At 32.6% G+C, this 26867-nt stretch overlaps 2 protein-coding genes across 5 annotated transcripts; one reads left to right on the top strand and one right to left on the bottom strand.

Moving 5' to 3' along the window:
• The first annotated feature begins 41 nt into the window (after window positions 1-41).
• Window positions 42-6651, top strand: LOC123216966 (cullin-3A). Of its 3 annotated transcripts, none has more exons than XR_006502381.1 (3): window positions 42-579; window positions 2131-4238; window positions 6418-6651. XR_006502381.1 is itself a non-coding variant. In XM_044637684.1 (2 exons), the coding sequence occupies exons 1-2, from the start codon at window positions 419-421 to the stop codon at window positions 4166-4168; spliced, it is 2199 nt and encodes a 732-aa protein (XP_044493619.1). In that variant the 5' UTR covers window positions 42-418; the 3' UTR covers window positions 4169-4317. The 3 variants fall into 3 exon arrangements, 1 of the variants encoding a protein (XP_044493619.1); XR_006502382.1 differs by lacking the exon at window positions 6418-6651 and adding an exon at window positions 4846-5216; XM_044637684.1 differs by lacking the exon at window positions 6418-6651 and having other exon boundaries at window positions 2131-4317.
• Window positions 6652-9962: 3311 nt separating this feature from the next.
• Window positions 9963-22616, bottom strand: LOC123216941 (tricalbin-3-like). 2 transcript variants are annotated; one of them, XR_006502375.1, is made up of 10 exons: window positions 21571-22616; window positions 20734-20975; window positions 18829-18847; window positions 15122-15324; window positions 13572-13681; window positions 13383-13481; window positions 11336-11780; window positions 11075-11206; window positions 10209-10379; window positions 9963-10104 (listed from the first exon to the last, which is right to left on the bottom strand). XR_006502375.1 is itself a non-coding variant. In XM_044637627.1 (9 exons), the coding sequence occupies exons 1-8, from the start codon at window positions 22368-22370 to the stop codon at window positions 11118-11120; spliced, it is 2007 nt and encodes a 668-aa protein (XP_044493562.1). In that variant the 5' UTR covers window positions 22371-22616; the 3' UTR covers window positions 9963-10379; window positions 11075-11117. The 2 variants fall into 2 exon arrangements, 1 of the variants encoding a protein (XP_044493562.1); XM_044637627.1 differs by having other exon boundaries at window positions 9963-10379.
• Between the last annotated feature and the right edge of the window lie 4251 nt (window positions 22617-26867).

The following is a 26867-nucleotide window of genomic DNA, read 5'->3' as shown; positions in this document are numbered from 1 at the left end:
GTCATAAATCCCCAAAATGACAGCAGCATTAGTTCCTAACTTTCCCCTCCCCAGACGGTATCCAAATCCAAGGATACGAGCCAACCTTCGCTTCCTTCCTTACCCTCCCAATCCGTTTATGCTTTTTATTTGATGTTATATTATATTATATTATATTATATTATATATCTATCATCAAATATTAAAATCCGTCCGACTCTTTAATCATTACTCATCTTGGGACCCATTTACCTTCATCTTTTAATCCATTTTTCAAACCCTAGCCCGCTCTCTTCTCCGTACAAAATTTCTTCAAATCACCGGTCTTACACCTGAATTCGATCTTTCTCATGATCTCCGTGTGATCGTTTCACTTGACGTTTTAATTTTTGTTTCTTTATTGTAGTTTTGTTGTTTGTTTTTGAGTTCGGATTGCGAAATGAGTAATCAGAAGAAGAGGAACTTTCAAATAGAGGCGTTCAAACACCGCGTGGTGGTGGATCCAAAGTACGCCGAGAAGACCTGGAAGATTCTGGAGCATGCGATTCATGAGATTTACAATCACAACGCTAGTGGCCTTAGTTTTGAAGAGCTTTATAGGTCAGCTTTCGTTATTTCTCTTTTACGTGTTTTAGATTTCGATTGTATTTCTAATGCTATAATTCATTTCTTGATTGGATGATACATGTTAAATTAAGGAATGGAACGTATCATCAACTTAAGAAGGTAATAGGATTTAGGAATATGGGTACGTGGTACAAATTTGGTCAAAATGATTAGTGTAATTGTCTTAATTGTGCTAAACTCCGCATTTCATGATTTGTTGTCTCCTGTTTTTATTTTATTCATATTGTTCTCAATTTAGCGTGTATGTTAACTAGGCTTGTCTGAGTTCTAAGGTGGAATTCATTGTTGTTTTTTGTGTTCAAGTTAATTCAAAATTGAATATAAGAAATTTAATTCTGTTTTTCAAACTTCAAGAGTGCATTTTTTTTATCATTTTCTGAAAACAGTGTCTGAAAATGAAACCAGTGAAATATGTCTACTAGAAATAGCAAAATAGCAGTTTAATGACAAATATAAAACATGGTAGCTTTATATTAATAATCTAAATTTGATAAGGTATTTTCTTTTTCTTTTTTGGTAAATATTATATATTAGCCCATAATAAGCTTTATTATATATCTTTTTTATTCACCCTTTCCATTGGACCACAGAATATTTTTCTAGAAAAGAGATAGATATAGAAAGGACAGAAGATAGAGAACCTAAGCCCAAAATAGGAGAACAGGCTGAGCATCTTTATATTTTTCTGCTTGTTTCTATTTCATAGTTATGAAAGTACGAAAATGTTTTTCCATTTTGTGTTTCTAGAAAACAGAAATGATAGAGAATTTGTTGCTCATGTTTTACAAGTTGAAAGAATGAAAAAATTATCTAAAATTGATAACGACTGGGCCCTAGTTATTTCTTATGTGGTATTTCTTTGTTTAATTATTGGGCTGTGTTTACTTATTCAGTTCTATAGCTGTCTGTTGTTTCGGTATCACTATACTGCATATACAATGGTATTATTGTTGGAAATTGTCAGTGCTGCTAGTTGTTAGACATTTTGATTCTTGGAGAAACCAAATAAAATTGTTTATGTACTAATTTTCTTATGTGGGTGTTCCTTAAATTGGTAAGTGTTATGGTGATATGCTGATGCATTCTGTGCTTTCATCATCTATAATCTGTTATACATCAATAGCAAGCTAGTCAGGTGCCTAGTGAATTTGTACATATTTGAAAGAAATTGGGAATTACTTGACTACATTTTCTTCTTTTCTTTTTAACTCTTTGTTTTTATATCAACCTGGAAAGAGGTACTAGAAGTAAAAAACAGGAAAGACATAACATTCATTAATCTATTTATTTATGTAACTTTTTATAGTCTCACTTGTTTTCAAGATTTGTACTCTTCTTTTGTCACTGCAATTAGCTAATATAATCTGAATTTTTGTATTTTTTATTGCAATCAGTTTCTATAATCTCGATATCGTCCTTTTCTGTAATCATGTTTTCTGCATGTGCAAATTGAAATCAAGATTTAAGTTGCTATTTTGCATTTTAAATGTCCACCTATTAATTTTATTATTTAACTTTAATTAGGAATGCGTACAACATGGTTCTGCATAAATTTGGTGAGAAGCTGTATTTAGGACTTGTTACAACTATGACCTTGCATCTCAAAGAAATATCAAAATCTATTGAGGCTGCTCAGGGAGGATTGTTTCTGGAAGAGCTGAATAGGAAATGGAGTGATCATAATAAGGCATTGCAAATGATCCGAGACATTTTGATGTACATGGACAGGACTTATATTCCAAGTACCCATAAAACTCCTGTTCATGAGCTTGGCTTGAACCTTTGGAGGGATAACATTATACACTCAAACAAGATTCAGACAAGGCTTTTGAATACACTTCTTGAGCTTGTGCATTTAGAAAGAACAGGTGAAGTCATAAACAGGGGGCTGATGAGGAATATAATTAAGATGCTAATGGACTTAGGTTCATCTGTTTACCAAGAAGATTTTGAGAAGCCATTTCTTGAGGTTTCTGCTGAGTTTTACAAGGTTGAATCTCAAAAGTTCATTGAGTGTTGTGATTGTGGGGAATACCTGAAAAAGGCAGAGAGACGTCTAAATGAAGAAATGGAGAGAGTAACCCACTACTTGGATGCCAAGAGTGAGACGAAGATAACATATGTGGTGGAGAAGGAGATGATTGCAAACCACATGCTGAGGCTAGTCCACATGGAGAACTCTGGCTTGGTAAATATGCTTCTTGATGATAAATATGAGGACTTGGGAAGAATGTACAATTTGTTTCGTAGGGTTCCTAGTGGTCTCTCATCAATACGGGAAGTGATGACTTCTCACCTCAGGGAAACTGGTAAACAGCTAGTTACTGATCCGGAAAGATTGAAGGATCCTGTTGAATTTGTGCAGCGGCTGTTGGATGAGAAAGATAAATATGATAACATTATCCATGCGGCATTTAACAATGACAAAACATTCCAAAATGCTTTGAATTCCTCATTTGAATATTTCATCAATCTGAACCCTCGTTCTCCTGAGTTCATCTCGTTGTTTGTTGATGATAAACTTCGTAAAGGTCTGAAGGGGGTTAGTGAGGAGGATGTGGAGACCATTCTTGACAAAGTAATGATGCTATTCCGCTACTTACAGGAAAAAGATGTATTTGAAAAGTACTATAAACAACATTTAGCTAAACGCCTTTTGTCAGGAAAAACTGTCTCTGATGATGCAGAGAGAAGTCTAATAGTCAAGCTTAAGACAGAATGTGGGTATCAATTTACTTCCAAATTAGAAGGCATGTTTACAGACATGAAGACCTCCCAAGACACAATGCAAGGGTTTTATGCAAGCCACCCAGAGTTAGGGGATAGCCGCACACTGGTTGTCCAGGTTTTGACAACAGGATCTTGGCCCACCCAACCTACTGTTGCTTGCAATCTGCCGGCTGAAATGTCGGCGTTGTGTGAGAAATTTAGGTCATATTACCTTGGAACTCATACTGGTCGGAGATTGTCTTGGCAAACGAACATGGGCACAGCAGATATAAAAGCAATATTTGGGAAGGGTCAGAAGCATGAGTTGAATGTCTCAACATACCAAATGTGTGTTCTCATGTTGTTTAACAATGCTGATCGACTTAGCTACAAAGAAATTGAGCAGGCTACAGAGATTCCTGCTTCAGACTTGAAGAGGTGTCTCCAATCTATGGCATGTGTGAAGGGCAAGAATGTTCTTAGGAAAGAGCCTATGAGTAAGGACATTGATGAGGATGATGCATTTTTTGTCAATGATAAGTTCTCAAGTAAATTCTATAAGGTAAAGATAGGAACTGTGGTTGCTCAAAAAGAATCAGAACCAGAGAAACAGGAAACCCGACAGAGAGTAGAGGAAGACAGGAAGCCTCAGATTGAAGCTGCTATAGTTAGGGTGATGAAATCAAGGAGGGTACTTGACCATAACAACATAATCGCAGAAGTCACAAAGCAGTTGCAGCCACGGTTTCTAGCAAACCCCACAGAGATTAAGAAACGGATTGAGTCCCTAATTGAGAGGGATTTCTTGGAGAGGGATAGTGTGGACAGAAAATTGTATCAGTATCTTGCCTAAAAAATGGCAATGGGTGATTCTACTTTTTTCTTAAAGGAAGTCTAAGCATTGACAAATTGTACCTTACTTGGTAAGTTGAAAATTGGTTTACAACTTCTACAAGCTCCATTTAATTTTAATGAATATCCATTTATGTGTCTGCTTTTTTCCTTCTGATTGCACTGTTGTTTAAGTTTTTGGTTAATTGCGCATGAATTGAATTCATCATCAAATTGATATGCAACCATTAGGAAACTAATTATTTTGAGAATATTGTGTAAAAAGTGGAAATTTGAGCATACGGAATAAGAAATGCTTTGTTAAGTTGCAAGGAGAGCCTTGGTTGGGAAGCATTAGAAACAGAACGGATTTCCTTGCTCTTTGTTATAACCACATTGGGGCCTCATGGTATTGCATCTGCTTCATAACAGTATTCTGGAATGGTTAATATGAACATTTTGAATAATTATTCTATTTCTTGATTGGGATTTCCTGCATTTTTGCTAAGTTTTGCTCTTTTTAGCTAGCCAGTTTGGAGGTGAGTTAGCAAAGCAGTGACTTGATTGATGTTTGACTTGTTTTGACTCGTATGGTTGCTTGAGTGGTGGTTGTCTGTTTTAGGAGAAAGATGGGCTTCTATTAGCTTGCAATAACAACAGACTATTGATTGTTTATGCTATATTTTTTCTTGTTTTAAGACTTACGACACAACCTTGGAGGCGAAATGTACGGTCTCAATCTCAAAGCTAATGTTAAGGGGGTGAAACTGATCGTGTCTGCCATTTTCATTGCCCTTACTAGTTGTCTGGCTCCCAAGTTTGCAAAAAAGTTGTCTTGGGAATGCAATGTATGGTGAAGATAGAAAATAATTTGCATAATTTTGAATGTGAGCTAAGGGTTGTAGATATTGGAAAAACCAATAATACCTGTCAGATGAATCAATCAATCAATCAATCTGATTGACAGAGCCATGATTTGTTTGCTATCCGAAAAGTTTGTACATAGCATTAACAAAACAGTGAGTCAGAAATCTGGTTTGAGAATGAAGAATAAAGAGAATACTTATTCGCATGAAACTCCAGATTTTTTGAGGAGGAAATTTGTTTAGTAAGCTCCAACCGGATGAATAAGTATTAGCATAATACTGTATAAGGAAGGTAACAGGAAATCAGATGATAGTGTCAACAGAACAACAACTGCTGACTCCAGTAGTATATTATTAAACTCTTCCAGTACAAGGACATTTTTTTATCACTACATTAGTGAAATCCCTGCAAAACCTAGACAGATTCTGTATCTTCGACCTTTGTTTAGATTAGCTAATCTGCAAGACTTTATGAGATGAAATAAACAAAGAGAAAAGCAAAAATAAAAACTGAACCTAGCTAAAAAATCGTGATCTGAAAAAGTTATAATACAAAAGCAATCTTTTTGTGGTGTGTGGTCATAGGAAGCATAGAATGCGTTCATAATGTTCATGGTTTGCCAAATCGAAGTTCCTACAATAACCCCTTTGACAAAACCATGTGAATAATGAACATGCTTAATGAGTATCAAAATAAACGAACCTGCTACAAACTACCTACAATATCCATTATATGTTTGCAATTTGATCATGCCACTTTAGACATATCTATTTCCATAATTACTCTATTAAAAAAACATGGCAAAGTTCCAAGTAATCTTAACTAGAAGACACGACTTAAATTTTTATAGTTTGAACAGAGTGTCCATATCAAGACGCAATCAAAATCAACAAAAAAAAAAAAAGTTCATTAACCCTAAATTTAGAGAAGTGCCATGATAGGACACAAACAAGTTTAGCAAAAAAGATCAACAATACTAGAAAAATGAAACGTGGTTCCACCGCCATTCATTTTAAGCTTCATTCTCATCCAAGATTTTTAAACAGTAACCATCATCAATCCTTACTCCCCAACTTTTTTTGGCAACAGTCATTTGTTTTGAATGACAAAGTTTTGCATATCGTAGCCTTGCAACAATACTTTGTCTTTCCAATCTTCTTCTTAGGTGTTTTAGTAATGTTTTGTTGATGGAGTGATTGGAGCTGCATCAATACTAGGAGTAAAAATTGACAACAAGATCAATAGAAGATGATTAAGTGGATTCATCTTCTAGAACAGGTTTTGCTTAAGGCTAAGAATCTTTCTAAGTAAGATAGTTTATGAGTTATGTTATGTGTAAGATGTTGAGCGGTCACCTATTTACTCAGTGTTTTCATTCACGTATTTTTTTTTATGGTTTGGCAGGTAAAGGTGAGCAATGGGGCATGTGGGCGAGCAAGCGGTCCAACGTAGGTCATTGCTCGAGGTTGAAGGTAGTTTGGTCATTTTCAAATATTATGTTGGGCTTTTGTATTTATGTTTATTTTAAGACATGGATTGTACTTATGCACTATGTTTTGTGATGTTAGATTTGTTTCAAACATTTGGGATTGCATGAATTGAGTTTAATATGTTTATTTATTGAGGTATTTTAGTTTACACCTCTTTGCATGCATTTTGAGTAAATATTTGTAAGCATGCTCTTTATTCCGCTGTAATTAATAGAAGTTCACATTGTAAACATTTCTTCGCGTCATGTTCCAAGGAAGGGTATATATCTAGAGAGGATTGTTATACCACTAGCATGTGTTGTAACATTTTAATTTAATAGTCTGACTCGATATTGTCCACTTTGGACATACAATCTATCATAGTTTTGTTTTTTAGCATTACAACTAAAAACTTGTCTTGACAATTTAAGGAATTTAAAGACCATTTAACTTGTAGTATTATTTTAACATCTCTAAGCAATGTAGCACGTACATACAAACCCAATATCTTTCTCATATTTTGTCAATGTGAAATTTGCCTAAAGATATCACATTCACCTCTCTTACGGACTTAGTGTCCTCGTTAAGGTTTGTCTCATTATCACTTAAAAGGACATGCGAAATGACTTTAATACCATTTATAATATCTCTAGTCCAATAGTCAGATTCACTTTTAAGATATTATCCACTTTGTAATTGTCACATCCCCCTTTTATGAAACTCAACATTCTTTTCGAGGTTTGCCCACCATGGGTAAAACACAAAAAAAATGTTGGGTTTATATGTATATCTGACATCACTTAGAGATATTAAGATAAGACTGATTAAAAAACTAGTGAACTCTTTAAGCTATCAAGATATGTTTTGAAATATAAAACCCAAAAACAAAACTATAATAGACTATATATAAAAAGTGAATAATATCTTGATAATAAATTAAACTATTGGACCAGAGATCTTACAACTATAGGTCTATAAAGTTGACCTTAGTTTACAAATTTGCATATTTGCTCTTCAATCTAGTGTCCATACTGTATCTCAAGTGCAACAATTTATACACAAACCTCGGTGAGGACTTTTTGTTAATTTCAAAAAATGAAATAACAAAAACTAGTGGTTTATGAGCAACAAGAAGTACCGGAAATCAAATTTCAAAGAATAGATTCAGCACATAAAAGATTGTATACATAGCTTTGTAACACATCATTTTCCATGGACGTGTCAAGTTTGCAAAGTGTTGGAAACTTGTGTTTATTGATGGCTGGAATCTATTTCCGTGAACATTTTTGAGACATTGATTTATAGAGAGCTTCAAAATGACACCAGTGCAGATGAAGTTATGCAGTCTTTCTTATGTACTTTTTTGCAAGCACTTGAAATGATGGCGGAAAATTAAATACAACAATATAGGAAACAAAACTATGAACATATTGGGGGAACATTTTCACCGAAGGATCTTGTGTGGATACCAAGATTTTGTCCTAGGCTAGGCTTGGATTGGAAGTGATTAGTATGTTCTCGCACAATAAAATCTAAGGAGCCGCACAATAAAATACAGGTCCTGTGCACTTTGTGTAAATTTTAGTAAACATATTATGTGTAAGATATTAAATTTGTTTATTTTGCAAATTCTATTTTCTCTCAAAATTGTTTCCCAAATATTGTCAAAATGATTCATATATCATGCAAGGGATAAGGGATGTGTAATCTAGTTTGTTGCGACTTAATAACCTTTTCAAACTAAATTGAAAAAAACAGTATGGTCTGATTCGAATTACAATTTAAAACCATTAAAAATCATTAATAAAAAGAATTTTCATACATATATTAAAATTTTCACTCATAGATGCAATCACTCTTTTTAAGACCTTGTTGACAAGCTTAAAAATCAAAAGACAATTACATTTAAAATCTTATATTGATGACCACGATTATTGTTTCGAATTTAAGTTGTCCACGATAACAATATTTGTGAAGTCAAGCCAAACATTAATATGATGAAAGGGTCAGTTAAATTCAATCAACAATTAAACCACTTGACCAATAACTTGATCGATAAATAGTTCAAATAAATAACACAAATGATATTAAAAATTTTTATATAATTAATCATTAAAAATTAAATTTGAATTATATTAGAATAAAAATTGACTTGGCTTGATGACAAACACTTATATACTGTATCAATTGATAAGCTAAACACATCAAAATGAACATTTTCATGGTTGCATCGCATGATTGTAGATTCACATGCACATTAACTAACTTTAATTTTTTATGACCTCAATTCTGAGATAGATAATTTCACAATCATCCAACCATTAAATTATATGTTTAATTTCCATCCCAATATTTAAATTTCCAACTGTCCATATTTGTTATAATCTTAGATTCCTAGTAGTGTAGTTGAAATGAACAAAAAACTAATAGAGACTGAAAAATAAGCAAAGTAAAGATGGATAAAATAGAAACAACTATAATACAAAGCATGCACATGGGGGAATTTATATGCATTTATCCCCAACAAACCGCCCGCAACATCCAATGAAAAATGCATGCCAAGGCACCTATTATGTCTTCATGCATGAAGCATATGGACGCTCTGGGCTCTGGAAAGTCCACCACTTGCAATACTTACCGTTTTTTTTTGGGGGTAAGTAAGAAGTATATTAAAAAATTAAAAAAAAAAAGAGCCGGAGCCTCAAGGCTTGAGACACCCAGAATAACCTATGGTCCTCTCAACACTAACAAAAGAACTTGATCGCATTGTAGTTAGGGCCCTTCGGTTATGATCCCAGCCAAAGCAAAAAGAACCATTTTTGGACGGTCTATCTAAGTTTCTATATAGTTAGGAATCAAGAGGGGGCACCAAACTATGCATACTATACAAAAAAAGAAACTCCTACACAAAACAATTTACAAGAGAGGAGCTTGACCAAGCCAAAAAAAGTGCAACACATGGCCGAAACAAAGGAAAAAGCCCCAATTGCATCCTTCTACACACCTCTTGTCCCTCCGCAATCAAGAGAACCCAAGAGCAAGTGACCCGAAACAAGGAGAAAATTGGACAGAAAATCTTAAAGTATCTCCTTGGAAAATAATAATAAAAACCACTTAATAAGAATGTTTTACTAATCAATAAATTTTTGTATACACACTTTTGAATATATAATTTACACAAATGATGTTTTATTATATAATTGAATGATTTTAAATTAAAAATAAAATAACATAATAATGACATAATATCTGTGTATTAAATTATATACTCAAAAGTATGTAAGTATCACGGTACTCTTTAACTATTTCCTAAACAAATTAATGAATTTAATCTTAAACAATCTCATAATCACAAGGGCAGCAAGAGTTTCAAGTTAAGAATCCTATGTTACTGGAAGAAATTTGGCCTAACCCAGGCTTATTAATGCAATTCCACCAAAAAATAAGTTAACTTCGCAATCTTTCCTATTGGAAATTAAATAGACAAAGGAAAAAAAAAAAATCTTATAGGCCTTCTGATTTTTAATGGCAAATAAGAATGATAAAAGTACCTCCAAAACTACTAAAGCATTGCTCCACAGTTAATGTGATAACCTGTGCCCCAATCCACGGTCAATGCTTTCTTCCGTTTGTAAGGGGCAAAAATTTTTAAATTATTAATAGACCTGTTTCATATGAAAAATACACCTTTAATGAATTGGATAAAAGGAAGCTTAAAATTCCTACCCTTCAGAACTTTGATGTATGTGGAATCCAATCCCAAAGAATCCCTGCCGCCAATAATACATTCTTCTACTAGAAATTTAAATCACTATGTTGAACACTGGCAACAACAAAAAATAGAATCCAGTATGTGAGCCATCTCTTATAAGTATGGAGTTTGTAGTATTACCAAGCCTGCAGATAGAACCAAGGAATTTTATTTAGCAGTGTCCAAGATTTAAAATGATAAACCTAAAAATATTGAACATAAAATGATAAGTACAGGATCTATTTTGTTTCTCTGGCTTGGTTTCATTTAATTCTAGATGCACTGATTAATGCAGTTGCACAGCACAGTATTTACCAATACAATAATTGTATGCAGTGGCAACAAAGTAATCACAATTTATATGAAATTTCTAGGGTGTCAACCATGGCTTGCATCACATAATGAATGAAGTCTACTAGTGCTTTCTCCGCAAGCTGTTGATTGGTACTGGCAAAATTTTGAAATGGGCGAAACAAAACTGAACTAGCAACCCTATAGTGATGATGTTGTAACACTACATTTTAATGTAGTTCTGTGGTAGAGAAAGAGAGACCGAGCAACTGACCACCATTAGCAGTGCTCCAAACGACAAACAGGTATAAGAGAATTTAATGTTAAGCGCATATTACTACAAACCTTGCAAGCTTGCTATTTAACACCAAGGAAATGATACACAAACCCCTATCCATCTAAAGAGTTAAGCAAAGAGAAAGTATCCATAGCTGTGTTTCATTAATAGGTGAAGGCAGTTACTTGAACAAAAAACTTGGGAGCATGCAATATTAATCATAATCAAAAGGAAAACTAAAATTACGAGTAAAGATAGGCTTCTGAGAAATACTTGGTCAAAAAAACGTGCAAGAAACAAGCTCTGGCAGTTCAATTCAAGGGTTGAAGAAGCTTGAGCCACCCATATTGATAGCAATTAGCACTAATATACTTGTTGCTACAGCAAGCCAAAATAAGGATGACCCTGCAAGGTATCATGCTTAAAAATCAATATATACATTTAATCCAAAAAAACTAACCTCAGAGAGGTTTTCAAACATTTTAGCTTAGATATAAATAAACATATACACTCAACTTAAAAAAAGCAAATTACCTCCAGAAGCCGCATCCAAATCTGATGTCACAGATTCAGCATTAGGACCACGTGATCTCAACATCGTAGACCCAGTACTTGAGGCATCATCAAAAATTTTGTTATATCCAGTTTCAGATGTAACTATTCCTTGAAATTCCTCACTCACAATTAAAGCAGCTAGAACATCCATAAATGACTCCTTGTCAGTTTCATTTGAAAAATCTCTTTCACCTCGTTCATAAGAAGCGTTTAAATCATCAGAATCAGACAATTCATCATCTGATGCATCTGTATCAATGGATTCTGCTCCAACTGTGTCATCTTCTTCATCCTCGACATATGCTTTATATGTCAGTCGAAGTAATAACTCTCCGGAAGACCCCCTTCCAAACAATCCCCAACCTCCTTGCAAAACCACAATTCTATCTGTTGGTACAGTGTCTTGAAGAGAACCCAGATCAACCTAAAATGGTATTGCATTTTGAATCTGTTTATATAGGTAAATGAATCTAATTTATATGCCAAAGACATTCAACAAAGTTTCCAAATACATAATATAAAATAGCTGCATGAAGTCATTGATGCAACTAATTAAAAAAAAAAAAGGGAAAATTATTGGCCATAAAAATAACCTAGAAATGAACTTCGATTAGATTCCCATGGCCTTATTACCCTCAGCATAATTTTGATATATAATTCCCAATTTAACATTCACACAGAAATATTGAGGACCTCAACCATGCATTTTATTTTCAAAATGTAGTGCCAAAGATATAAAGATCATATAAAATAAAATTAAGATGCAACACACCTAAAGTCCACAACTCCAGAAGGAATCTAAAGATTATGAGGTATGAAAAGCCCTTAACCAGTAGCAAAGATGAGCACTATGAATTATTTACAAACATTGAAATGAGTTCACATACTAAAAACTGCTTCTTAATTAAATTCCTGGCAGAGAAATATGAATCAAGAATGTCAATGTAACAGAGGTACTTGGTGGCTAAATTAAAACAAAGGACATAAAAATAAAATTTAAAGTAACATATATTTCATGATGCCAGGTATAATAATTTAACCATACTAGGTGAAGATATATTACCACACTGAGCAATAGTGGCTTACAGTTTTGCCTGACATTTAAGTCATCAAAGTTGTTTGGTTTGGGAAAAAGATGCCTCGTTTGAGTATACCCGATGTCAAATGACCAACCATTGAGATCTCATATAAGAAAATTTAAGGAAACTTGATTTTTCCAATGCGAAAATTGTGCATGTTATATTGCTATTATTATATTAATTAACTATACCAATTTAACTATATATGTCCATTTCACAGGTCAGTTTAGTTTAAAAATTTATAAACCACTTATGTAATGGTTAAACCTAATATGTGCATCTATTTTGCTTGTAGGCATATTGTATAATTTAAATTAAAGGAAAAGAAGAAAACGTAGCAACCAGCAAGATAACCAAGTTGGCTGTGGTGATTCCAGCATCTACACCAATTTGTATATATTAGGTATCAGTCTGCTGGTTTCACTGCCACAATCTGTCTTCTATATTCCACAATATCTTATGCCACAAACATCCCAATAAAGTCATCAGAAGATTTAGAAAATTTCCTACCATCTTTCTCTTTCTCAAGTCGCACTGAACTGACAAACATAGACTCAATAAATAACTCATGGCTATTAGGCAATTGGCTACTGGTTATTTGCACTAATTGAATAACGATAATGTGAAAATTGAGACAAATATAAAGCTCATTGGATGAAAGAGTTCCATGCAGCTAACCACATTTTTTGGACAAGGCTTTTTTTGATAGTCATCTAAATAGGTTCTTCCAGGGGAAGAAGCTTTGCTTACTTGAGCTGCTACGCAGAGATATAAGTATTCTAGGGGGAATTGAAATAAAGATTTTTCTTTAATACAAATAACTCCATCGAAAACGTACGACAACCTAATATGCCAGAGAACCTTGCCATGACAATAAATATTTCAAAAAAAATGATCTAAGTCTCCATTCAATCTATACAGTATGGAAAAAATTATATTTATTTTACCTCTCCTGTACCGATTGTCATATCTGTGAAGCCAAAAGAATCCTTTACTTGGATGTATAATTTTTGTTTCCTATGGTTCGCTACAAGCAAATGAAAATCCTGTCAACAGTCACAAAAGCACATTACTTGAAGAAATTTCACAGAAGAAAAAATATACATCCGTATGATCATGCTAATTGAAGAAATTACCTGATTCCATATTGGCTCACCAGGTGGTCCAATCACAGTTGTTTGACTGTTCTTTTTACTGCTTATAATTTGATCCCCCAAGTTTAGAACAACATATGGATCTGTTTTGCCTGAAATAAGAAAAAAGATCCATTAAATATAACATATGAAACAGAGTGAAAAAAAAAACCAATATATACCATTCATTCACATTAAGTGAACAAGGGACAAACTGTATTTTGATAGATCAAGTATACGTTAGGATCCCATACCATTATTCCAAATTTTAGCACAAACAGTAACCAAAACCACAAAAAAAGTTCCTTTATTCATCAAAGTTGTTTACATAAATAAACCAAATAATTTAACGAGTCAAGACTTCCCATTTCTAACCATTCAATGCATTTGAGAACTCCCACAATCAGCTCTAAGGATGCCCATTCTTTTAAAAATCACCTTGACCTCAAGGTGGAAAAATTGGATTTTTTTTGTTTTTTGATATTTTTTCCCTTTTTCACTAGTTTTTTTTTTTAACCGTATTTTTTTTGTTGGATAAAATTGGAATTTCAAACTACAGGATAGCAAATTTTGGTTCGACAATAATACCAAAAACAATTGGATCACATCCTACAACTGTGCTTTTTTTTTTTCCTTTTTTTTAAATTTTCCCACTTTTTTTCTCTCTTTGTTTCTGCCAAGAGTCAACTTTGCTTTTTTTTTTCCTTATTATTTTTTAACTGCCAAATATATAATGTTCTGTCTTTTGTTTTCCTTTTCTTATTTTTCTTCCTCTTTTCAACTTCTCTTTTTTGTCTACCCTAACTCATCACTATTTTCCGGCAATTTACACCTTTCTAGCCGCCACTGATGTGGCCTTTCATCTTCCCAATACCGATTTATCTTCAACCATCATCTTTTGTTGCTGATGAGGATCCCATACCCTTATTCTCAATTTCAGAACAAACAAAAGTAATTTTATTCATAAAAGGTATTTACAATCGAGGAGTCGAGACCTCCCATTTTTGGCCATTAAAAGGGTTGAAGGCCTCCCACAATCATCCCTAAGGCTGCCCACAACCCAAAGATTGTCCAAAATTCCTAATTCTTCTTCTCTTCCCTTTGTTAACCCTAACTACCCCTTTTTATAATAAAACCTAACCTATAAGATAAGGACAAGTGTCACCCTATCCTATCAGAATATGTGTGCTTATTTTTAATTTCAACATGGTACATAAATTAATAACTAAGTATTATATATAATGAAGATGTACATGATTACTTTCTGAAAATCTAAGAAACCATGAAATTTATTTAAGGTAGTAACGGAGTTGTATAAAAATTGTCAGGCAAGAAAATCTTTACATGGGTTAACTTTCCAACATTTTCATTGGTATGAAACATTTTACAAAGCCAGTGGTGGTTTAAAATGAGCTTGCATAGAATACAAAAGAGAGATGAATTTATGGGATGTACATAGAATAAAGTCAATAGAAAACATATGAGATTTAAATAAAATGTCACTTAGGTGTCATATCTATAAGCAAAACTGTAAAAGAAAAAGTTACTATTACCATAAACATAAAAGAGTTTTCGGGCATCTACAAGTGTCACAGATAGTTCTCCAACAAAATCCTTGTTCCTTTCTTGCATTTCCCCTGATTTGAAATCATTAGCAACCGGGCCAACTGCTTTTCCTTTCTGGAAATCTAAAACTATCTTCTTTGGACGTACAAATAATCGAGGCAAATCCTCAGTGAGAAGTTTAGTCAAAAACCTGAAAAAATGCAGCCAAGCAGTTTGTCATCCACATGACTTAAATATTCTTCTAAACAATTAAACAAAAAATAAAAAGAAGAAGATGCATTCAAACGCACAAGATAAAAAATTAACAAATTCTGGAACACTTATGGCCAATTTGTAAAGCTTTGCATAATCACTTTTCAAATAACTCTTCCAAAACCAGAAATTGCAAAATTCAATTTCAAATTGGTAGCTTCCATAAATGCTTGGCATCATATCCTAAAAACTGTTCTAAGAGGGAAAGTGAAATTCCATTTAATACTTTCTTTCCTAACTTCCATATATTTTGCTGATGTAACCTCTCTCTCTTTTATTTTACCTTGGGTGGGGGGGTGGGGTTGTGGGATGTGGCGGCAAGAATATTATGATAAGGGATTCATTTCACACCCTCTCATATCAATCTAAATTTTATGAGTTGGTGAATGGTTCCTTGACTCTGCTTCTTGGGCCAGTTTGTAGTATCTTGAAGGCAAGAGCGCCAAAGCAAAATTAAACTCCTAGATTGGACAACGGTAAACTCGTTTTTAATTTTTTATTTTTTGTGGCTAGGAAAAAGCACATAATGACTTAATTCATGTGAGTAAATCCAGTAAAAAAGGTCGAATATTTGTTGCTTTCCCTCTCAGTGACTGCCATGCAAAAGGCATATCAAGTCAAAAGCTGAAAAACTTAAGCTGATATGTAACCTAAAGCCACTTCTATTATTAACATGCACCCTAATGTGTGTAAAGCACTTCATTTCAACACAAGAAGAAGCATGATCTTAATGACAACAGCATGCACAAGTTATGATTAATAAATACAATAGAAGGATTTAGATAGTAGACTACTCGATTAGCTTGGTTTTGATAGCATATTACAACAGAAGAAACATGTTTAAGCTGAAGTCCCAAAAATAACATTTGCACTATAAAATTGAAATGCATAATACTGATAATCTGTATTCTTTTTGTACTAATTTATCCTGTTTCAGGATACCATGTTTTGTTTCTCACAGGATTTAAAGCATTTGGAAAAGGAAGGGACAATTTCATGAAATTATGGTCACTTAACTCTTAGGGTGCATTTAGTTCGAGTAATATTTTATGACCAAAAACGAAAAATTACCTCAAAAATAGATTATCTAAATCATTACTAGGTATAAATTAGTGATGTGTTTGGCTAAATTGGTAAACATAAATAATTATTGTGTTTGATTGATAGTAATAGAAGAATACTAAGATATTATTTTACTTAAATATCCTTAATATGTTAAATTAAATCAAAGGTGTAAAGATGAGGAGAAATTGTAGCAAATTAAAGGTAGGGAGTTGGATTGAGATGGTAGGGGGAAAATTGCAATAAATCAAAAGGTGAGAGTTTAATGAGAGTCTAATGCTTCTCATCTTCACATCTCAATCGACACCGGCAACTTCTCATCTTGGAATCGGCTGGCTATCATCTCACTTAAACCATCTTCTAGATCCAAATGGAATTGGATGCTTCTCATCTCAATCAAACCATCTTTTAAATCCAATGAAATTGACGAATCGATCTCATCTCTCATCTCAACGATGGCTAGTTTTCTTTCAATAAGGATTTTGACGTCTTTCATTGAAATATTCCAACCCTAACCATTTCTTCGATTTCAATGTCTTTCACCAAGGATTTTAGCGTCTTTCATCAAAAAAACTTGCAGATTTCTTCTAGTGATCTTTGTAGTTTTTGGTGGTGGGTGGTGATGGCGTCAACAGGTGGTGGTAGGTGGTGAAAATGCAATTTTACTTTAGAATGAGAACATTTTTTACTTAATAAATGTTTGAGTAAGGATAAAATAGTCAAAATAGGGGTTAAGGGTTGTATTTTAATTAAAAACGGGGGTGTCTTTGTTCTAAAAAATTAATAAGGATAAAATTATAACAAAATTAATATTACCTCAATAATTTTTAAAAACCTAAGGTGGAACTAATAATTAGATTACCTCATATATTACTTACTATGCTACTTTGGTAAAATAAGATTAGCAAAATCTTTTATTACCTAACAAATCAAACAAGGTAAAGTCAATAATAAAAGATATATCATTTGGATAATAAAAATTATCCCAAATGCCCCCTTAGGGCATTTTGTTAGGACAGGGAAAAGAGTATTTTCAAAGAAATTAGATGCTAACAGATTGAAATTAATGTAATTAATCGGCTGCTCAATTTGTTGTGCCACTTTTAAGTGAATTTAGGATATTCCTTTTAATAAGGAAAAGTGGCAACCTATAACCAATTTTCTCTTACTGTTTTTTTTCATTTAGGGTGGATTGTCTAAACACTTTTAATCTTCCTTATAATTTCTAGTTCTGACTCTAAAGAATTGGTATCTAGAAACTACAATGTTTGATACAAATTTTGACTTATTCATTATTGTGGTCTCATGTCTAAGAACTAGTAACGATGCATTTAAGATGAAGCCATTAGTAACCAAGGATAGTACTATGTCTATTCTCTAACAACCTCTGGAGTTGGGCTAACTAGTAGAAGCCCTTGGATTTAACTAACAGGTGAACAATTAAAATCCCCTTCTAGTCACCTACTTGGGCCATATTATATTATTTATATCCCACTGGTGTTCTCACTAACAAGGTTGCTGAATTTAAAAGCAGCCTTAAAAGTTTCTCTATAAAAAAAACACTAGAAGAAAATTTCTCCACCTTAACCATGTAAAATGGGCCTACAAATTCCAAGAAGTATACCCAGACATTCAAACAGCAGAGCTAGATTATAAAACATAAACGATGGTGCTTTAACCTTATGGAAGATAGGAATGAGTAAGTAGGCACAAGCACTAATTAATCAAAGGAGATTTTATTAAACTCCCCCTAGATTTGATGGAAACACATGTACATCTCACTAATTCCATATTATTTTAAAAACCCCCCTTTAAATTTTTGATAATGGCATAGAGGCAGCTTAAAAGTTATTGAGGGCATAAGCTAAAATATCATAACGTTTATCAAGACATCCCTTGAAACAGGATAAATAGCTGACATTTCTCAAAGTATTCCTCTTTTGGAATTAGGCACTACAATTGGTACCTTATGATCCATTAAACTAGTATTTACTTTTATGGTTCATGTCCAAGTTGGGTCTGTCTGCAGAGTAATTGTATGTATTTCATTCTTACGACAGAAAATAGGCTTAATAAATCAAATCATATAAAAAAACAACAGCATATTTAGGAATCCTTGAGATTATAATAATTGGAAGAAACTATTTCAGACAAGTTGAGCAGATAGGATGTGATAAAAAAGAATTCTGCAGCACAAGCTTTGTCTCACCAACATCTTTATTAAGCCCATGGATGCAGTGCAGAATTCAAATCACTAAGCAAAAGATTCCCACAAAAAATAAAAATATTTATAAAATAAATACTATTTATACATCAAATTAATTGCATTCACAAAAGAAAGAGGCATCAACTTAAAATTGAACAAAATAAACCCACTTACATTGACAGAACAGGAATTGCTGGAATGCCCAATGCATCAAGAACCAAGCACAAGAAAACATAAATCAGTATCTTTGAATGTCAGCTAGCTTAGTTCTAAATAATTAATAGAAGAAAATAAATAAATAAGCTTTGCATGTAATGACAATATCAAAACAAGTCTAATTCAACAACAAGTGAGTAGGTGTCTGTATGTGCAATAAATCGGCCATGAAAATCTTCAGATAGATGAACAGGTCCCAAGAAGAATGTATGTTGGGTAATTTCCAGCAAGTTATGTTTCTTTCCTATATGTTTCTCAAAGATCACTATGATGAGTAATCTTAACATTAGAAAATCAAGTTAATAAATTTACTAGAAAACAGACATTGGTCAGCTTTAAGGTTTTCACTTTTGATGTGTCAAAGTTCTTTTGCTATCTAGTGGTAGATATTTCAAAACTAGTGAATCAAGAGCTCAGTTTGTATCATCCAAGCCTTAAACCATAATAAATATTTCATTTATTAACTCATGCTAGGCTCAAAGAACTACTTCAGTTACAACAATTTGATAATTGGTAGGTACATAGAGAACTTTAACCTTAATACACCCCTTTGGCTCGCTCTCCTATCCCTTTTTTGGGATCAAAATGAGCCCAATTGCCCATGACTTAAGAAAACTAACATCCTTCTACTAATTCAGGTCCAAAATTTCAAAGAGAAATTTTAACTATTTCACTAGCAAAAACCCATAATGACTAATCAATGATTCATATTCATATATCATTTAGTCCAAATATTGCACCAATAATACCTCCAAAAGAGGAAAGATAACAAATACGGGGTCTAGCCTATCTATACAAGTAGAGACCTGAATGATCATCTTCATGTCTTCTCATTGAAGCCAATGTAACTCTGGATCATCCCCAAATTCAGACTTTTGTCCCATGTAGAAGATTTTACAGGAAAAAGTTCCTTATCTTCTACTCTATCTGCTAATAAGCATTTTAACACACATTTCTTGAGCATGAACATTTTCTATCATGTTAAAAATTTGAAGAAAAAGTTAAAACAAGATAAACACCATACAAATAATTAAAAAGAGAAGAGAAGAGGAAAAGAAAAGACACATAGTAATCAAAATAAAATGTAGGAGAATTAAAGCAAAAATAGCCTGATTAAAAATAGAACCTGGAACAAAGCATAACTTCATTAATCATTGAAAGGTTCACAAATACCATTGCTTAAAGCCTCTATATTGCTAGAAGGATGGCTTGAGGTTATTCATGAAACAAGTTGCAGACTTTTAACTGATGAGAAAATGAGAAGAGTGGGGAATAGAGATGTTATTATTGAAGTAAAAATTGGAATTTAGGTGGATTATTTATGGAAAAATTAACTTCAAATTGATCTGTACAACGCCTAAAAATATCCTTTGTCCAGAGGCCCTTTGTCATTTCAGTTCCCACTCAAGCTCACAGAAAAATCTAATTGTATTCACCTCTCATATATTAGTGAGCCAAGCTCAAGCACATGCTGAGTGTGCATTTAACTGAAATGGACAGAATTGACATATATGGTTATGGCCTGATTAATTCCAGACTAGTGAACAATCTACTAACTCATCTGTCCCAATCATGATTCATTCACAAGACCAATATATGTTTCCTGAAGACCAGAGATATGTAAAAGTGTGCAAAATCTTTAGGGAAGATGCATGATCATTATGTAGATGATAAATAACTTAAGACAAAATCTTCCTAGTATTTATCTTGTTTAATATGTGTTTCCTGACATCAAATTCACAACTGATTGATGCAAAACATCTCATCCAACCCAAAACATATGTAGAAAAAACTATTCAAGTAACTTTACTGCATAAAAAGTGAAAAATGCCATAACCTCTTGAAATTATTTTTTTGCCATACCCATTAAATTAAACAGGCGGAATGGTGACAATTCAAATTTGATTTTGGGAAGTGAAACAAAAGCCCATGAAACAGCTCCCACCCAAGGCTCTGTTGGTATCAATCGCAACTTAACCCATAGCTCCCCATCAACATCAAAATCCCGTACACCAACTGGCACAGCAAGGGGGATAATACCAAATTTCAGTGAGAGCATTAAGAGCATGCGAGCACCACCAGTATAACGAAGGCCTATTTGGTACCTACAGAAGATGAAAGAATACAGAAACCAATCAAATTCATTGCTTCCTTACTAAATCAAAACCCAAAAATTAGCCCCACACATGAAGATTACGGTTCCCTCTGTAATTTGACAATTTTATCTAATAATAAGGTTTTAATCTCTACACACGAGCCAAGCTTAAAAGAAAAAATAAAATAGAGTGAAGCATAAAAAATTTCAGAATGTTTGCACTCAAATAATGATAAAAAAGGCACTGACTTTCCAGATAAGGAACCTAGAAGAGCACAGTGCACTCATAGGCAACAGAATCAGCCTTGATTTCATCCATAAAACACCTTTTAGACCAGAAAAGTTGGTCTCCCACTCTACATTGCCTAATCGTTAATCAACCTATTAATTTGAAACTAAGCATGATATTAATGCCATCATTAGGCACTAAATTTAACCACAGGAGACAGACTTTACAATCATTGTATGCAGTGGATCCATTATTATAATCAAAACCGAATTCCTTCTATAGAATTTAGCTACACAATAGATAAATTACTAAAGAAATAAAAAGCTTCATATTGCACACAAAAATATGGATGCACTAAGATATATAATTAACTTACTGCAAATCATTAACCCGACGTGAAGTCCTACGCTCAACATTTCTGACGGACAATGGCTCATCTCCTAATGAGAACTGCTTAATCTCAACTCTTTCAACATAATCAGGCTTCTTTAAATTATCAATAACTGGCTGCAACAACCCAATTATCCAATTCTCAATTCCACCTCTATAAACCTTCCACAACTTCCCCAACACCATGTTCACCCATTCCACGGACTCTTTTCTCATCAAATCCTTCTCCAAGAACAACGAAAAGCTAGTAGGAACCTGAGGCCACGCCCCACCACGTAGCTTCTCATCATTCCTCAATTTGTTGTTTCTCTTCCTTGAAGTCCAGACTTTATCGAAAATTACCCCAACAAAGAAAAAGAAAAAGAATAAACCTACAATGTTTCGATTGACCGGAGGAGATGGTATCGGATGAATTACTCCTAATTGAGTTCTTAGTTTATCCACAATAGGGTCTTCTTGAAAGTTGGTGAAATTTGAACCCATTTGGATGGCTGAGGAAGATTTTTCCATCTCCAATTCGTTTGAAATTTGTTTAGCCACATAGTTTCTGGCTCCTCGCCTCGTTGAATTGGAGAATTCAACGCTCAAATTATTGTTCCTGCTATCCGCGGGGATTAAACACGCGCGAAAGCTGAATATAGTGGAGAAATTCTTTTTTCTTCTTCGTTTAGAGAAAGGAAACTTTAGATTTTGATTAGTGAAAGCTTGACATGGACAAAGTTGAGGGATGATAACTGTCTTCTGCGAGAAATTGAAACTCGCAGAAGAAGACAATTGCAGAATCATTTGTTCATAAAACAAAATGAAAGCCTCCTTTTCAATCAAGATCGTTTCGATAAACACATTTTTCTTTTTTACCAAAGAATTGTCAACCAGGAGGACTGAATTGGAGAGAAGTTGAAAAGTCCATAAAGGAAATTGCAAATTGTGAGGGAAGAAATTTTGAAAAAATAAGAAAGGAGACGAGACAGAGAAAGAGTAGAGAGGGAAAGAGAAAGTGGAAACGTGTGATGGAGTAATTAGGAGGAGGCCTCTTTAAAAAAAGGATCAAGTATGGTGCGTTTGGAGCAAATTTCACGTGGGTCGGAGCGGACGGGATTTTCAATAAATTAATATGAATTTCCATCTATGTCCCTGAGGGAAATTATTTTGAGGAAATTTACAACACCAAAACTGAAGACAATTAGAAGAAATAAAGGACTCTGTGAGGACTTACCCAAAAAAACAGTGTCAGTGAAGAAGAAGAGATAATGAGTAAGAAATATGAAGTATAACAAAGTGAGTGCAACTTCAACATCGATAGGGAAGAGGAGAACAGAATGGGAGTTTTGTTATTTAACAAATAAGGTTAATATTGTAGCAAATTGAGAGGAGTTTGAGGAGCTTTGATATCGATTTCACAGAGAAGAAGAGAGGTGTATTTCTGATTAAGAGCAAAACAGACTGGAGGGTTGAGGGTTGACTATTGGTTTTTGTTTGTTGGCATAAGAGATCAAAGATCTCGTAAGTTCTTGTTCATATCCCATGACCTAAGCAAGCAAGCAAATCAGCAAGTCGAAACCTAAATATTCTGTAATTTTGGCATTGATTTTAGTGTTATTCTTGGTTTATTGAGCAGAGCTTTCTTTTGCTTCTCGTGTTTCTTAAGAGATTTAAGTCTATCTGGGTTAAAAGGATTTTAATCACAATGTTTAAAGGGTGTGTTTGATTTATTTCATTTTTATTGGGAAATTAAATTAAATACCTATTGTACCCTTTTATTAAGCAAAAATGTCCATCTTCTTTATTCCTAAACAAAAATGTCCTAAATATTTTTTAAAATATCAAAACTACCTTTCACTACATCTATATAAGCCCTCTTACTCTCACTCTCATTATATAAACTTCTCATATCACTTAAACACTTACTTTCACTCTCATTTTTACTCAATAATAATTATTACAGGTTCATTTGGAAGGAAGAAGATCATATTTTTGAATTCGAATTAAAAAAATCAATTCATGCGAAAAATGTATTTATATAAATCTTAACTCAAAACTTAATTTTTTTTGTTCAATCTAGTTCATATGTCATGTAAAATGAGCATTTGGTATTTGATAATAATTTGGGGGTTAAATAAATATTAAAAAATATAAAGATATTTTGATATTACACAATATATGAAAGATTTAAAAAGATGTTAAGAATAAATATATGCGTTTTAAAATAAGACAACATATAAAGGTGTTAAATGAAATGTTATATAATTATAGAGGGTAAATAAATGTCAAAAAAATATGGGGTATGTTGATATTAAACATTGTAACAACGTTTTAAATGAAATGTTGGGTATAAATAGATGTATTTTGATACAAGACAACATACATGGGTGTTAAATGAAAATTTTAGATAATTATAACGGATTAAATAAAATTTTTAAAAAATATGGGGGGTTTTTTGGTATTAAACATTGTAAAACAGTTTTAAATTATATGTTTTGAGTATATAAATGTATTTCCATACAAGATAACATGTAAGGGTATTATATAAAATATTAGATAATTATAGGGGTTAATTAGAATGTTGAAAAAATATGAGGGTATTTTAATATTAAATATTGTAAGACTGTTTTAAATGATATGTTAAGAATTGATAGATGCATTTTATAGAAAACAACATGTGAGGGAGTTATTTGAAATGTCGCATAATTATGAGGGGTAAATGAAATGTTAGAAAAATATGGGGGTAATTTTATATTAAACATTATAAGAACGTTTTAAATAAAATGTAAGGAATAGATAAATACATTTTGATACAAGACAACATACAAGGATGTTACATGAAATGTTAGATAATTATAAGAATTAAATAAAATGTTAAAAAAATATGGGGATTTTTTTATATTAAACATTATAAACCAGTTTTAAATAATATATTATGAGTAGATAAATACATTTCCATACAGAATAACATGTGAGGGTGTTATAAAAATATTAAATAATTATAGGGGGTTATTGGAATGCTACAAAAATATAAAAGTATTTTGATATTAAACATTCTAAGAGGGTTTTAAATGATATATTATATGTATGTTCAGACATTTTGGTAAATTAGAAGTGGCATATATATCAATAAATGGTTATTGTGGATTTTTCTTATAAATGTTTAATTTTTCCAAAAAACTTTCATTGTAAGATTCATAATTAAAATGACTAGTTATACGTCGGTTTGTTTCCAAAAAAAATGGATTCAACGTGATGACAACATAATGAAATATGTTAGAGGATGTAAATAATTGATTAAAATTTTCTCTAGAATAACATTTGAGGGATTTATTCAACTTTTGGAGGAGCATTGCGATCTTGATCCAATCAAAAACTACCTTTAGCAATCTATGAAACCAAGGAAAATTGAGTTTGACTGACCCATACAGATTCAAAATGATAAAGATGTCCAAGGTCTTATTGATATGTCTCAATACTTCCAAAAATGTATTCCTATTTTTGTTATATGTACCTTGATTGAAATAAAAGAAGAAGAAATTAGTGAAGTGAAAAAAGAATATGATTTGAAAGACTTGATTGATTTCAGTAACAATGCATTTTATATTGCAAACTCATGGGCTCATAGAGAGAAAGATAGGGTTCTCGACTAGAGTAACTTTGAGGAAAATGACATGATTAATATTTCACTTGATGAGGCAGAGTTCAAGCATATATCGCCTGTTACCAGAGTATAAATAGTTTGTAGCTTGAAGATCCTATTTTGGGTGTGAAAATTATTCTGTGTCATTTTTTGACAATATCCTTACTGATCTATTCAAGTGGCTTCCTGATTTTTCTCCTCAGTCATTAACATCATCAAGTGGTACAGGATTGATCTGAGAAGGAAATGCTATAATGCTTAGTGATATTTTTTATAATAAACAACACTTGAAAGATGTTGTGAATCAATTTGCCCTAGAGAAAGGATTTCAATACAGGGTATTGAAGTCTGACACAGGGCGATGAAAGATTAAGTGTGATGATGAAAAAAGTTGCTGGTATATATCTACAAACAAAGCCAAAGTTAATGAAGTTTTCTAAATCATTAAAATGAATCCAACCCACATATCAAATAATGTCACATCATTGACAAGCTAGGGTCCAAGCTTTAGGTCAATTAATGAGATCAAAGTTTGTGTTGATTAATCAAATTTATCGGTCCATAGAAATAATTGTCGATATCGCCAACTTGTATAAAATTGACATTTTATATTTACAAACTTAGTTGGCAAGAAATTGAGCTTTAAATTCACTGAAGGGCTCTCCGAAAGAATCATTTATGTTATTACCAGATTATTGCTATAATTTACAGTGCACTAATCTGGGAATCGTGACCTCTATTGAAATGGATGACGATCATCGATTTAAGTATTTTTTTATGGTATTGGGATGTTCCGTCTGTGCATTTAGACAATATCTTCAACTTATTATTTGCGTTAACATTCTTTTATTTAAAGGCCAATATCTAGGTCATTTATTCCTTACAGTGGGTCTCGATGGTAATAAACAGATATACCTTATTGGTTTCTGTGTCAGTAAAAAAAAAAAAATTATGACACGTAGTGTTGGTTTCTTAGGAAGGGTAAAGAATGCACTATAATATCCTTGAATTGGCGATAATCTCGGATTGACATCATGTTATATACTCTACAATGGTTGAAGTCTTTTTAGATGTCTACCACGGGTGTTGTTGTCATCACCTTCTGTGTAACATACGAACAAAGTACAAATGGAATTGAAATTCAAATGCTAGAATGTCAACAATTGAAAAACCGTTCAGAAATCTAAAAAGTACGAATCGATATTTTTCATAAATGACAAAAATCTAAAATACAAAACTGAAATTTGAATTCTATATATTGAAATATCTTAGAATGTCAACAATCAAAAAATCGTTCATAAATCTGAAAAGTACAAGTCGATACTTTTTAAAAATGACAAATCTAAAAAATAGAATTGAAATTCAAATTTTATACATTGAAATATCTTAGAATGTCAACAATTGAAAAATCACTCAAACATCTGAAAAGTATAAGTCGATATTTTTGAGAAATGACAAAAATCCAAAAAATAGAACTAAAATTCGAATTCTATCTATTGAAATATCTTCGAATGTCAATAATCAAAAAATTATTCAAAAATCTGAAAACTACGAGTCGATACTTTTCAGAAATGACAAAAATATAAAAAACAGAATTGAAATTCGAATTCTATATATTGAAATACCCTAAAATATCAACAATAAAAAAATCACTCGAA

Source organism: Mangifera indica, chromosome 5, assembly GCF_011075055.1.
Source record: "Mangifera indica cultivar Alphonso chromosome 5, CATAS_Mindica_2.1, whole genome shotgun sequence".
Taxonomy (NCBI): domain Eukaryota; kingdom Viridiplantae; phylum Streptophyta; class Magnoliopsida; order Sapindales; family Anacardiaceae; genus Mangifera; species Mangifera indica.
The sequence above is the reverse complement of the archived record's forward strand: the minus strand, read 5'-3'. Positions and strand labels throughout refer to the sequence as shown.